General features: G+C 42.8%; 1 protein-coding gene across 1 annotated transcript in view; it reads right to left on the reverse strand.

The window, feature by feature from the left end:
* Col22a1 (collagen type XXII alpha 1 chain) overlaps positions 1–13,997 on the reverse strand; it is a 255,687-nt gene that overhangs the window by 71,197 nt on the left and 170,493 nt on the right. Inside the window, exons 42-43 of the mRNA XM_033759289.1 lie at positions 8,240–8,317; positions 1,319–1,354 (exon numbers count right to left, since the gene is read on the reverse strand). Coding sequence (XP_033615180.1) covers positions 1,319–1,354; positions 8,240–8,317 — 114 coding nt within the window. The remainder of the gene's footprint in view (positions 1–1,318; positions 1,355–8,239; positions 8,318–13,997) is intronic.

Raw genomic sequence — 13,997 nt, forward strand, 5'->3', positions numbered from 1 at the left:
TGAGACAAGGTCTTGCAATGTAGTCCAGGCTGGTCTTGAACTCACTATGTAACCCAGGCTGGCCTTGAACTCCTGGCAATCCTCCTGCCTCAGCCTCATCATGAGTGCTGAGATTACAGGGTCCCTGTCACTTTGCCTGGCACATAGGACTTTTCCTCAAGCAGATCTGCACATGAAAGTGAGCTGTTCCTCCCATCAGGGGCCACACTCAGGCTACCAGGCCCACCTCTTCCGGGCTTTTACAGACCTCTCCTCCCTTCCATATGGAATCCAATCTTCCTTACTTCTGCTCTGCAACAACTCCCTCTGGAAGTCTATGCCTATCAAAATTATTTGCTCTGAGCCTCAACTTCCTCATCTCCAAAAATGGACAGAAAAATCCCATCCCCCTCAATCACCAATCATACGCATGAACACAGTTTGTAAAATACGCCCACGGGGAAAAATGCAAGCTCACACCAGCTGCTCGTGGGAGGCTCCTTCCTCATGGTTGAGTGTGTAAGCAATCACACTTTCCCAGTAAATGTGTACATGCACCCGTCCCCAGTGGCTGTCACTCCTAGAACAACTGCTTCCTGAGAGCTTGCCTCTTGCTTTGGCATAAAATGAGCCCAGCGGATCTCCACGGTCACTCGTGGGTTTTACTTTGCTTCAGAGTAAGATGAAGACCCTCACTGACTCACAGCTCAGTGGCTAGGAGCAGGAGAAGCCAGAATTCAAAATCAGTTCTGGCAATTTGGTTGAATTCATTAAACCACAGCTATCCTTCTGTGACAGAGAGATGCCAGAGGGTAAAGCCAATCTGTTTGCCCAACTATCAAATGAGATTATTAGATTACATGATGCTCACCATCTCCTTCACACTCGTATCCCCAGCTGCCATATCTCATTCCAGAGACTGGAGCTCACATTGTGGAGGTGCTACACTGTCCCACATTACAAATGTCCAGAAACTATTTTAGTTTTTGGTGCCTCCAACTGAAAATTGTTGAGTTGCCAGGCACTGTGGCACAAACCAGTAGTTCCAGTTACTATGGAGGTTGAGGCAGAAGAGTCACAAGTCTGAGGATATCCTGGGAAACTTAATGAGACCCTGTCTCAAAATCAAGGGCGAAGGTCCTGGGTTTGATCCCTAGCAACCACACACACACACACACACACACATACACACACACACACACACACACACAGAGATAGATAGATAGATAGAGAGAGAGAGAGAGAGAGAGAGAGAGAGAGAGAGAGAGAGAGAGACTGCTTGGATTAGAGCATAATGCTTCCAATAGAAATCCATTCCCTTATATAAAGCATACTGTACCGGGGACCCTTTGTCTCCTGGTGGTCCGGAAGGGCCCTAAGAAACAAACAAATTAGTAAGTCAAGAAATAATAAAGTGCTCATTTAAACATGGTGAGGTATTTCTTTCTAAACCAGGCCTTGTGTCATCCTAAAGGAGTTGGTAGCTTCCTCCTCTCTTTCGGCTACCTGCCCACCCACAAATGTTGCTCACAGAAATCCTCCTCTGCAACTCCCTGCCTTTGTCCCTGCACCAGTGCCATCCTTCCCTCATTCTCAAATGGCTGCTGAGCCTGGGCTCCCCTCTCCTCCATGGCTTTGGTGTAGGGCTGGATCCAGTCATCCCCAGTTCCCCATGCTGAGTTCCCTTGGAGAGGTGCTGGCTCTTCCTGCTCAGAATTGGCAGAGATCTGCTGAAGCCAAATGTGAAGACATCTAGGGACAGCTCCAGTTCTCCAAGGAGCAGAACTACCGTGTATCTCTAGGCCCTTGCTTTCTTTGTGCACTTGTATGGAAGATGATGTTCTGCCTTTCTACTTGCACACACCCTTGTCACACACGAAGACAACAAGACTCTCATTTTAGATGTCACTGCCCCTGGAAAGCCTTGCCAGGGTGAAGTTAAGTCCCATCCTCCCCCAAGTATGTGCACCCCACATTTCCCTGCAGCAGAACTCACTGGCATGTCCCCAGGTACTCCCAAGAGGGTGAAAAGGTTTCACACAAGCATCAAGACCCCTGCAGGGTGACACGCCAGGTGACCTAGAAGCTCATCCATTAAGTATGTTCCAGAGCCACTTGACAAAACAGAATGAGCATTGTTTTGAGCAGTATGAAAAGTAAGGAAAACCACAAAAACAGGAGAAAGTAAAGAAAGAGGTAATATACAAGTGCACTGGGTCTCCAAAGAGGGGAAAGGCTGCAGGGGTCTGAGATGGGCAGGAAGAGATTGAGTTCTCTTCTGACAAAGACACTGAAACTCAGAATGGCAGGTAAAGGCAGGAGTTTCCACAGGTTATAACAGGTCCATAGACCTAGCAACAGGTAATATCATAAATTTTCTATGACAGGAGCTGTCATGACTGCTCAGCTCTGTTCTCCAGTGTGAAACTATCCATGGAAAACCTCTCAATAGCTATTTCTTAGAATTCTATCTCACACAATAAAGGATTAAAATAGTTCCAGAGAGAGAGAGAGAGAGAGAGAGAGGGAGGGAAAAAGGGAGGGAGGGAGGGAGAGCGAGAGTGATCTGGGCCATGTTCATATCAGAGCAGTTCCCAGTGATGCTGACTTCAGTCTCCAAGGAAAGGGGCCAGGATACAGTTTGTTACTGGTGCGGGGCACGTTGCCACATCATTTTAGCATCACTTTTCTTTTTTCAAATTAAATTCCATTTAAGCATTTAACTTATTCATTAAACTACGCTGCAAATTCCTTTCTTGGGCCACTTAATTTTTTAAAAAGTCCACTTTGAAGGATGGATTTTATGTTCAAAGGTCTTCATTGTGAATCTTGGCTTTCAAAAATTAGTTGTTTGCACCTAAGCCACTTACTTGGCCTCAGCTTTCTTAATTGTAATAGAAAGCTAGATCATCCATCACCTTGCCTTCTGTTATCAGAAATAAAAAATGCTTGGAGTAGAGGAAGCAGCTCAGCACATGATCTGTAAAAGGCAACTCCCCAGCCACTTTGCCTGCCTATCATCCAGAAGTAGGAAAGTGTGTGGAGGAGACCACACACGACTCTCTAATGCCATTTCTAAATCTGAAGTCTAAAAATGTCTCTAACAGTTACAACTCTCCTTCCCAAGATCGTGCCCTGTGTTATGTTTGTTTGATTTACCTAACACCTCAATTTCAACCTTTGCTACTCATTTCCACCAAAAGGAACTATGACTTCTTAATAAATGACTAGCCAGATATCTTAGCATGAGATTAAAAAATGTAGGCATCAACAGGTAAAATAAGTGCAATGCATTAAAGCATGTCAAATATGCTTAAATCCATGAATTAAAAATTATTCTTAGTAAATAAATAAACACTAACTGGCAATCTCTGCAAGGTGTTTGTGAACCAAGTCATTACATGGGGCCATTGGTGGAAAAACACTTATATTCAGCCTCCCATACATATCATCCACAGTCTGCAAAGGGTAACTGAGGGAGTGTGTCTCAGCACAGAAGCAGTCTGCTAAGAAAGAAGGATTGAGAGAACTAGAATAGCACCAATTTATAGCCCTTGATGTACTAACTGACGAAAGTACTGGACATCAAAGCGTGCAAACACGACAACAAGAGACCGCAGCAGACATCACAGGCCTCCTGACGGGAGAACACGCCACCTGTGAGATCTCACCAAGAGCATCCAACCAGAGCCTCGTCAAACACCCCTTCTGAGTACTAAATAATTAGAATCACAGGACAGAACAGGCTAAGTGACTGAATTAGCAAATCCCAGACCGTGGGAAGATCTGCAAGTAAGAAAAAATAAAACCGACTTTACCAATACGTAATTTTAGACGGAACAAAAATAATGGAGAAATCTATAAAGTAGACAAATACTTTTTAAAAAAGTATCAACCAATTGCTATCTGCTTTCTTTTCTTGGCTCTTGATTAAACAAAAGAAAAGACTGCCAAAACATGGCATTTCTGAAAAAACTGGAAATTTGCACAGTGACTGGATATTATGGAGTTTATTATTTTGCTTACTTTCAGCATATCTGATTTTTTATAACACAAATTTACATACAGTCTTTCAGTGCATAATCATGTTTCTGTCAATGACAGCCTGCATATATATAATTGTGTAAATACAAGCTGTGATGTTCACACAATGACAAAATTGCCTAACAATGCATTTCTCAGAGTGCAGCTGTGTCTTTAAGTGACATAGGATTTTTGGTGTGTACCCACACATGCACACACACAAATGTATATCTATATGCAGGCACACACTACCACATTAGCAGTGTTTGCTGATGATAGTGATTAGTGAAAACTTGAGAATGAAAGTCCCATGGGGTTTTAGATGCGATAAACATTTCCTCTTATTTCTTTGCTATAATGTGCACACACAAAAAAAATCACGTTTTTCTCCTTACCAATTAGATCACCTCTCTTTTCCTCCTCCACGGACATACAGTACATCCCCATGAAGTTGTGAGGCAGAGTTTGAGGTCTCAGTCGTTCATGGATTTTGCCTTAGAATCTAATGAATAACTATTCTCAGAAACCCCCACAATTTCACAGAAATAGCAAATATCCTCTGCAATTGTACTTTTGGTGGGAGGTTTGCAGGCAGCCAATCTGGAGTGTTAATCAGTTGTCCTTGCTGCTGACTGGCTGCTGCCCTGTAACTCATCTAGGGCATATACACTAGGATTCCCAAATCATAACAGTTGCTGTATGTGTAGCTGTCTCAAGAGTTGTCGGTTTTGTTCTTCCTAGAGCCCTAAGATGTGGCCAAAATGGCCTGCATCTTCTAAGGCTTTATTAATATAGTATTTTGTTAAATTAAATTATATGACTTCAGGAGACATAGTATATTTAGGATGTAAATTGTAAAAATATGCATTGTTCTGACCATATCTGCAATTTGTGTTCTTTCATAATTCACAGGCACTCTAGGAAAGTAACCCCCATGAACTCTAGGGATCCACTGCACATCCAAAAGTAAAGTGTGATTTATTCCCCATAATCTGAGTGCCCCGAATGTGTGCAGGTCCTGTGCTATGTGCTAGGGGAAGACAGCAGTAAAGGATGGTCAGGCTAGAAGGACAAGCTGGGTGACATGGTTTTCAGGGACAGCCTGGTCTTTACAAAGCTGAAATCCAGGTATTAGTGAGGCCCATTAGCACTTTGAACTTTCTGCAGCCCACATGAGCTCATTATCCAGCATTTTAAACTGAGGGGGTGTGTGTGTGTGTGTGTGTGTGTGTGTGTGTGTGTGTGTGTGTGTGTGTGTGTGTGTGTTCTGAAACAGGAAGCCAAAACCCCAAACAACCATATCACAATACATCCCCCAGTCTGCTGATGGAGCAGAGACTGAAGACAGAGCCCCAGCCTCCCTTCTGTCAGCAGTGACACTTCTGGCTACCAGGGTCCTGGAGCATGATGATTTAGGAGGCAGGAAGTAGAGAATAACTTGGACCAGATCTATCCTTAATATGCCTTCTTTGGGGAACTTAATGGAATGTGTAAGTCCTGTTTGTCCTGTCAAAGCCACTGGTAAGGTGACCCAGGGGAAGCAGAACTGGCTTTGATGGGGGTGGGAAGTTTGCCTGTACCCTGGCCCTGCCTCTGGACTAGCTCTGTGGCACAAGCCTGGACCTTCAGAACCCTGTATCACTCACCTGGTGACAACTGCCATCCCTTACCCCATATTACCACAGATCCAGCAGCTCCCAGTGTAGGCACCTGCCCCAGGGCTTCCTTTAGCCATAGGAGAATTTGATGTCCAGGCCATGACTGGTAGATACTGGTTCATTAACACTCTAGATTCAACAGCTTTTTTCAGAGTGACTCTGAAACTGTACCTTGTATTCACCTAGGAGTCAGCAGAATGAGTCCCAGTTGCCCTCAGTGGCCATCAGATTCTCATTAACACGCTGTCCTGGGCTTTCTTTCCTTCTCTGTCTCACACTGTTACTTCCTAAGTGGTAATTTCTGGATTACCTCCCAAATAAACTCATCATCCTTGGGACCTCAGCCTTAGCCGAAGGACAAAAGCAATGCCCAAGGGACTGAACGGGGTGATTTATGTGATGCTGAAAGCTCAACATAAGATACGACAGAACAGGGCTGCTCAGCAAAGGGTGATGCTTCTGTGTGATGCAGCTGCACCCCTGGTAGACCTCACGAGCCCCAACCTCTCCACAGCCGCACACTCAGCATGTCTTTGAACCTTCCAGCACAGTCCCAGGCCGTCAGCAGCCTAGGCTCCTGGCCAAAGATAGATTTATGGCAATTCAATAAGGTTTCATCCACAGCGGAAGCTTTTAATAAGTTAGAGTGGTAGGAAGACACTCAACAGTTGATTTACAGCCACTTGGCTGGAGTTAGCCAATTCCTTCTCAGGTGGGATCACTTAGGCCTCATGAAATATGAGTGGTTTCAGCTGGCTCTGAAGTGTGGGGCGAGATGAACTCTGACAACCCCTGCAGCCTGGCTTTCTGATTAAGAGCTTGATACACAGGAATCATTAACAAACACATGGGAACATGTAGAACCCTTTAAAGCTGGAAAACAAACCACACACAGGTTACAAGCCCACACTTCTCTATTTTATGAGGTAATTCTTACAAGAATCAAAATCCTAACCCTGGCACATAGAGCTCTAGTGAAAGGAGGATTTCAGAAGTAAGAAAGTCTGGACTGTTTGTTTCTTCACTGCATCTTTTGCCTCATTTTTCCTTCTAGTTAAGAGAAGACTGAAGAAAAGCCCCAACACAAACAATGAAACCGATGGACACAGTGGAGGGTTTGTACACCACAGTGCAACCCAACTAGACATTCCTAAGGGCCTCCACACACTCTTTCTATGGGCTCCAGTAACACCTAGGGTGATGTGTAGCCACCTGTACCTCTCACCACCCAGAAAGGAGCTCTCAATGCTGCTGGGAGTCACCCAATGGAAAGGCAGGCTCATGAAAACAATGCAGTGTGTCCTCATCCAACATATTCCCTCAATGTGGCACTGTGAGAGAGGAGGTGGGGAGAGAGGAAGCCCGCTGGAAAGCAGAGGGGAAAAGACAGAAACCTGAAGGATTTGAGGAGAGAGTAGTGGCCACAACTCCTCTGGGATGGAAGGCCAAAGAGAATCAAATGGGGATTTATTTTATGGGTGATAATGTGAGTAATAAACTGGACTTCTCTTCTTATTCTTTGAAAATGGTATGTAAAGGATGGTTTTACTTGTCATCATTTTGGATGTGATGTGCACTTCTTGAATGAAAAGTGAAGGACAGACTGGGCCACATGCTTCTCTAGTTTATATCCAGGTTATGTGTACTAGGGATAAAATCAGACTGTGCATCTGGATTACAGTAATAATTATAACAATGAACCTGGGAAGTTCAGACATTCTGAAGCTTGGTGCTGCTATTAGGGAAGGACTGGATAATTGAGTTCCTTTTAACAATAATAAGAGATAGTTGCCAAGAAAAAAAATGCAATTTAAGGTGCATCAAGGTGGTGTCTTTAGTGATGAAGGGATTAAAGAGAGAAACTCAAGACTGAAAATATTTCAAATTCTTAAAACTATCATTTATGAGGTAGAAAAGAAAGATGTGTCTGTTGTTGTACAAAGGAAAGGTTACGAACAATGGATGAAGAGAAAAAACCAGTCATTCTCAATGAAAATAAATTTCTAATAAATTGCTATTCGGCCCCCATAACTCAAAGATTTTAGCCATTTTTTAACCTACCACCTCCCAGCAGCTTGCAAACTCACCCTGCATAGGCTGATGTGAATTATTCATTAAAATTAACAACCTGAAGATCATTTAATGGATTTTATTTTGGAGATAAGATTTCTTTATGTTCTCACTTGTATTAATTAATGGAAACAGGGTAATTAATTTTTTTTTTTCCTGAAATACCTGAAAGGACATTGTTTTCCCCATTAGACTCCTTCACCAAACATCCCAATGTCACTGGCAAGGATTGAGTTTCTCAACATTTGGCCCAAGCCTCTTTCTTTCTTTCTTTAATGTTAGTGAAATTTCCTTTCCCTTCTTTGAATTAGGCAAATATTGGCCTCTCCAAAAGCAACGTTCTTGTTATACACTGGCAGCCCAGCCCACGGACCCAGCCCTGTGAGTCAGCACCGCAGTAGCTGGAAGAAATATTCCTGCAAAAGCCCAGAAATCGCCCTCTACAGCAACCAGCAGGGAATGGCTGTGTGGCCTGACAGCAAGGAATTGTTTGCTGAATAAGGACTCACAGTGGGGCCAGCAACTCTGATGCCTGGGTCACCACGGCTGCCAGGAGAGCCAGGTATCCCGGGTGCGCCTTGGTCCCCCTGCAAAGAGAAAAAAATGAGACAGGTCATTGCTGGAAAGGAGAGGGCCAGGGTACAGGAAGAATCGGGTTTCTCTCTGGATGCTGACTGGAATCTCATCAAACTCTCTCCCCCCACCTTGCATGTGAGTCATTCCAGTCCCCTGAAGAACCCCAGTTCTCTGGGTCCAGTACCGCATAGACCGCAGCTGCCAATTGTGACCTTACAAGGCTAGCTGTTCTCCAACCTCAATCATAGCTCCAAAAGTGGTTGTAACACTATGATCCTCACCACAGGGTGACTACAGTCCAAATGCACTGCGCTTTCCCTGGACACAGCATACCTTCATCCCAGTCACACACATAATCACCTTTCGAATTCATATTCCAAATCTCCAGTCAATTAAGTCATCCATTTATTAAGAATTCACCAATACCTGCATTTTGCAGACAAGGGAATGAGTGGCCTTAGGAAGACCGAGATAAGACTTCTATCTCAAGCACAGGGGTTAGTAATGTGCACTTGGGGGACAGAGGTCTGGATTCAAGTTCTAGCTTCAACATTTATAAACTATTGACTTTAGGCAGCGGCAAATGCCTTGAATGTTTGATCAAAAATAGAGTACATTTAAACATTTTAAAAAAATATATTATAGTAAAAGACATTGCTATTAATCCTTCTCAAAAATCCTCCCTCTCCCTTTGAACACACTTCAGAAATAGTTCTGGAAGTTCTCCTTTGGGAGTGTCTTTACTTGTACTATCACGGCTGCCTTCATGTCCTGAGTAGATGGAAAGCATTTACCTTTTATGCTCCTTTTGACTTTGCAGAAGAGCCAGGAGTCTCACAGTGCCACACTGAGGAAATATGGTGGATGAGGGCTCACTGCAATGTTTTCGTAAGCCCGCCTTTCTATTGGGAGACACTCAGCAGCAGCATTTGCCATATTTTTTTTTTAAATCACAATTCATAAAGACATGAAAGGGCATTTCCAGAACTGCTTCAAAGAGTGGCAAGAACAATGAGATGAGTGTGTTTGAAACAAAAGGGATTATTTCAAGGGGGCATTTATGGCAATGTCTTTTACTGGAATAATTTTTTTAAGTTTAAACATACTGTATAGCTGAACACACTTTGCACTAAGGTGGTGAATAGGAACTACCAGGCCAGAAGGAGCTGTGCTCATCAAATGAGATAAAACAGGACGAGCACTCAGCACAGAGCCTGGTGCACGCTTGGCATAAACCAGATGTGCACTTGCTGCTTCTCTCATTCCTGCCATTCTGGACTGAATAGGAAAAGAAAAGGGAGGAAAGAGAAAAGGGTAAGAAGTTTTGTTTGCCATTTCCTGCAGAGGAAAACTAAGTACTGTCATACTTTTTCCACAATTTCAATATCCTCCATCTTTAGAAATAGGTGTTGATCCTGATTCAAAAATTATCATCTGTGCTGACACAGGATACATCAGTCTTTGGTTCACCCCTTTTGTATAAACGTTCATATGGTTTTCTTGCATAAAATTGCAAGAAATGCTTTGCCAGACTCACAGTAGACATTAAAAATGTGGTCCAAAACATGCATGGCCCCGACAATGTTGTGTAAGTGATTGTTCTCTTGTACTTATGAGGTCAGCTGGACTGCAGCCCAACCCGAGAGTGAGGTGTCAGAAGAGATGGCTCCAGCCACCAAATGTCCCTGGGATTGGTTAACTCATGTGACAAATCGAAACAGGCTCAGAAGCTTGTATAAAGAGTTGTGAGATAACACACAGCAAACTGATTTAACTTAGAGCTCAATATTGCTAGGCCACATACTGCTTCATTAAGACTTAAGATTTTAAGAATTGTTTAAAAAGTTTCGCTAATAAGTAGCCTATCCTCTACCCATCATCATTGCAAATGAACTTTTAAGAAAAGAAAAGCTTTTAAGATGGCTGGCTTTCCCTACAGGGTGACTGCGGCTTGGAAAAATAGCTAGGCTTTCTGTTCATTCAGCTCATGCTCTGTTTGTCCATTATAAGCAGCAATTTGGGCTTCAAACTCCACAGATGACTCAGCTGTGAGGCCTAGCATTTGCTAGTACTCAGTGCTAGGTCCTGAAGCACAGTGTCCCTCATGGGAATAGGGAGGAATCAGGGTTAGCAAAGTTTTCCCCCCATGTCAGAACCAAAATTTATATCTTTGATGTGACTCCTTCAACACTCTTTCTTCTTGAACCCCTCACCCGTGGTGGCCATGCTATTGGCTGGTCTTGATCCCTGGTAACCACAGCATCCCCCACCCCACCCCCATCTCTCCCATTTTTTTTTCAAATTCCCCATCAGGACATTATATTTCTTTAGAATAATATGGTATGGCTGGTTCTGGAAAGTACAAGATGGCTGGAATAACTAGAAAATCTAATTTGTATGTATGAGGAGACCAGGGAAGGAAGGAGGTCCAGAATTAAGACAAATATGGAAACATAATGAACTAAGAAGGAATACAATCTGCGATTTATCTGTCACTGGCTCATTCTGACAGTGGAGCAAGTTAGGTAGGGAGATCTCAGACTGTTGGGCGGCTCGAGGCTTATGTTCAGGACAAGGTCAAACTTGTTATGTAACCTTAGGTAAGTCTCATAAAATCTCTGCACCCTAGGAACTCATCGAAAAACCCAATAATTAATTAGATCCTACCAAATTCCCATGCACCTTCTGAGGAGTCAATGAAAAAGTAAATAAGTATGCTATATTAGTATTACAGTTACATCATTATCACTTTATTAGAGAGTTGACAGAGAAAAGTAAACATGTAAGTGTCAGAGAAATCCACGTCCCTTTGCACCTTAGCTCTCATTTTAATTATTTTTACGGCAGGTTTTCCTGTGACTATTTTCTGTGTTAGGCAGATTTCCTTTCTCTTCTCAAGGCCATGGCCCAAGCAAAGTCATGCCAACAACCTAATTGGTATTTGACACTATTTATCTATACCTCTACTTCTTCTACAGTTGACTGACTGCCAGGGATGCTCAGCCATCCAGGTTCTATGCCTCCAAACACCTTCCCCTTCACTGACCTAGTGCAAGCACCCCATTTTCACTTGCTTCTGTCCTCTCTCCTCGTCTACCTTCATGCAGGCATTTGTACAGATCTTCATTAACTAATTATGCTGTACCCAACTGTCCATTTGTCTATCTTGTCCTCTGACTTCTCTGTAAATGGCTTAAATGTAGAGACACTCAACTCACTTGTTCAGTCAGTAAATATTTATCAAGAATCTAAAATAAGTCAAAGTCTACGTTGGGCAACTGTATGTCCACAGGGCACAGTTTAGGGTAGAGCCTGTAAGAGCTACTTCTTGAACATGGAAACAAGCGATCCTCCATCAGTCACAAAGTATCAGGCACTGTATTCAGCCTTTGACCAAAACAAGCTTTTCCCCCAGGAAGGAGCGGGATGCAGAGGCCTCTCCCGGCCCAGCTGGCAGCTGAGTCACTGAGAGTTTTTCTGCACAGTGGTCAGATCTGGCACCATCTGTGTGTGTGTGGTCTACTGTGAAGCTAGCAATTCCCCAAGAAACTACTTCACAGCTTAATGAAGAGATGCTTTTAGAAAATGGCCCCAAGAAGACAATAAAAGACTTTCGTGCTCTGTCAGTAGAAGCAAGAAAGCTAAGGGATAAGACAGAAAGGGGCACGAGAGCTAAAATCCATAGCACAGGGTCCAAAGCAGAAATGTGTGAGGATGTTTGGGGGTTCTGGAGGAAGAATGACATTTAAAAAGCAAAAACTCTGTACTCTATGGTAACTTTTCTCCTGAGGAGCCTTTTCTTTGGTATTCAATATCCTTTTTTTCATTTATATAGATAAGAGTCAATTGCATTGTAAAGACAAAGACATTTGCATGCAAGTTATCTGTCTTGCAGGCAAGTGAGGTGAGATTCTACCCGAGGTCTGTAAGAAGCCAAAATCTATGCATTTCACTAGAAGCAAATGCCACTCAAGAGCAGAAAGACATCCTTAAGTCTCCTGTCCTGAGGATATTTCCAAAAGTCTTAAAAAATTTCAAGTCATCGTGACACATGCATGCCCATGTTTACAGCAGTGCAATTTAAAATAGCTAAGCTCTGGAAACAGCATAGAAGTCCATTAACAGATGAATGGATACAGACACACTTTATATATACATAGTGGAACACTGTTCAGCTGTAAAAAAATAAAATGATGTCATTTGCAGGCAAATGGATAGAAGTTGACACCACAGTATTGAGTAAACTAAGTCAGACACTGAAATTTAAAACTTTCAGTTTCTCTTATGTAAGAAACCCAAAATAAAAACAAAATCAAAATGAAAGAGAGATGATATGAAATTAAAAGGCCCACTTTTTAGAGATAGATAAGGAGATGAGAGGGAGGGTTGAGAGTAGGGAGGGTGATACAGGGATTGAAAATGAGACATGTTACATAAATATACCAATTCCTCAAAACAAATGTAACTATTATGTATCGCAAACCTTCACTAAAAAGTGGTCAAGAAGGCCTAGGGCTGTGCCAATACAGACCTCAAATTGCTCCCTCCTTTAATTCTCTAAAGGGTACTTGACATGGCTTGTATCTAGGTGTTCCCCCAAAGCCTCATGTCCTCACAGGTGGGGCCTTTCAAAGCTTGCTGGATCTAAGGTATGTGATATTGGAATTAAGGGTGTGTGGTATTAAATTAATCCACTGATTGGATTTGGCATAGTTCTGGGTGGCACCACCCAAAAGGCTGGTAGCTTGGATGTGATAAAAGGAAAAGGTAGGATTGCTACTGCTACTGCTTGCTGCATGCTGCCTTCTGCTTGCCATTCCATGGACTATTTTTTCTCTGCAGTGCCCCTTCACCATGCCACCATGCCTTGGAGCCAGCAAACTATGACTAAAACCTCTACAAACCATGAGCTAAAATAAACCTTTGCTCTTTAACTTTGGGCATCAAATATTTTGGGTGTCAGCAATACAAACTGTAACTAAGGCATTGCTCCTTTAGCATTTGTAATGCCAGGACTGGGATGGCAGAAAGTACTGTCTCTGGGATCTTTCTCCATCTCTCCCCTCATTTTTCCCTTGCTACCTTCCTTATTCCTCTCCCTAAGCAACCCATCCTTCAACTAAATGCCTTCCTTAATTCCAACTTAGTTTCTCAATGTCATACTATGAAATCATTATTTCTAAACCACATTCTAGCTTACAAATTCACACAATATTTACTCTAGAATACATGATCTGTTTAATATCACATTTTAAGTAGAAGAAACACTGGTCAAAGGGGAAGCATGAGGCCTGTAGGTGTGAAACTAGTTAGTCTGCTGGTCTGGGTCAGAATCTGCACACTCCCCATCCCAGGGTCTCAGTCTGCCTCTCTAACCTTTAATGAGGCCTACAATCATCTCCCCTGGGGCTTTTTTCTTTTTTCAACAACAAACCTGCAGTTTGGAGATAGTCTCTCTTGATGCCTACCTTTTGGCTACAAATCTACAGCAGAACCCATGGGGAGATCAAATAAAAAGAATCACAAGTATTTCTTGATCATTTGAGTATATCAATACTATGCTGGTACTATTTTTATTTGTATTATATAATTTTTCCTCAAACTCTGCTTAGAAGAAAGGTAGCAACATGCCCTATGACTATGTTGCTGAGATCTCAAAGACATAGCTGCAGAAAAAAATGAATAAAGAAA

Source organism: Fukomys damarensis, unplaced genomic scaffold, assembly GCF_012274545.1.
Source record: "Fukomys damarensis isolate Sample0158 unplaced genomic scaffold, DMR_v1.0_HiC HiC_scaffold_5, whole genome shotgun sequence".
Lineage (NCBI taxonomy): Eukaryota > Metazoa > Chordata > Mammalia > Rodentia > Bathyergidae > Fukomys > Fukomys damarensis.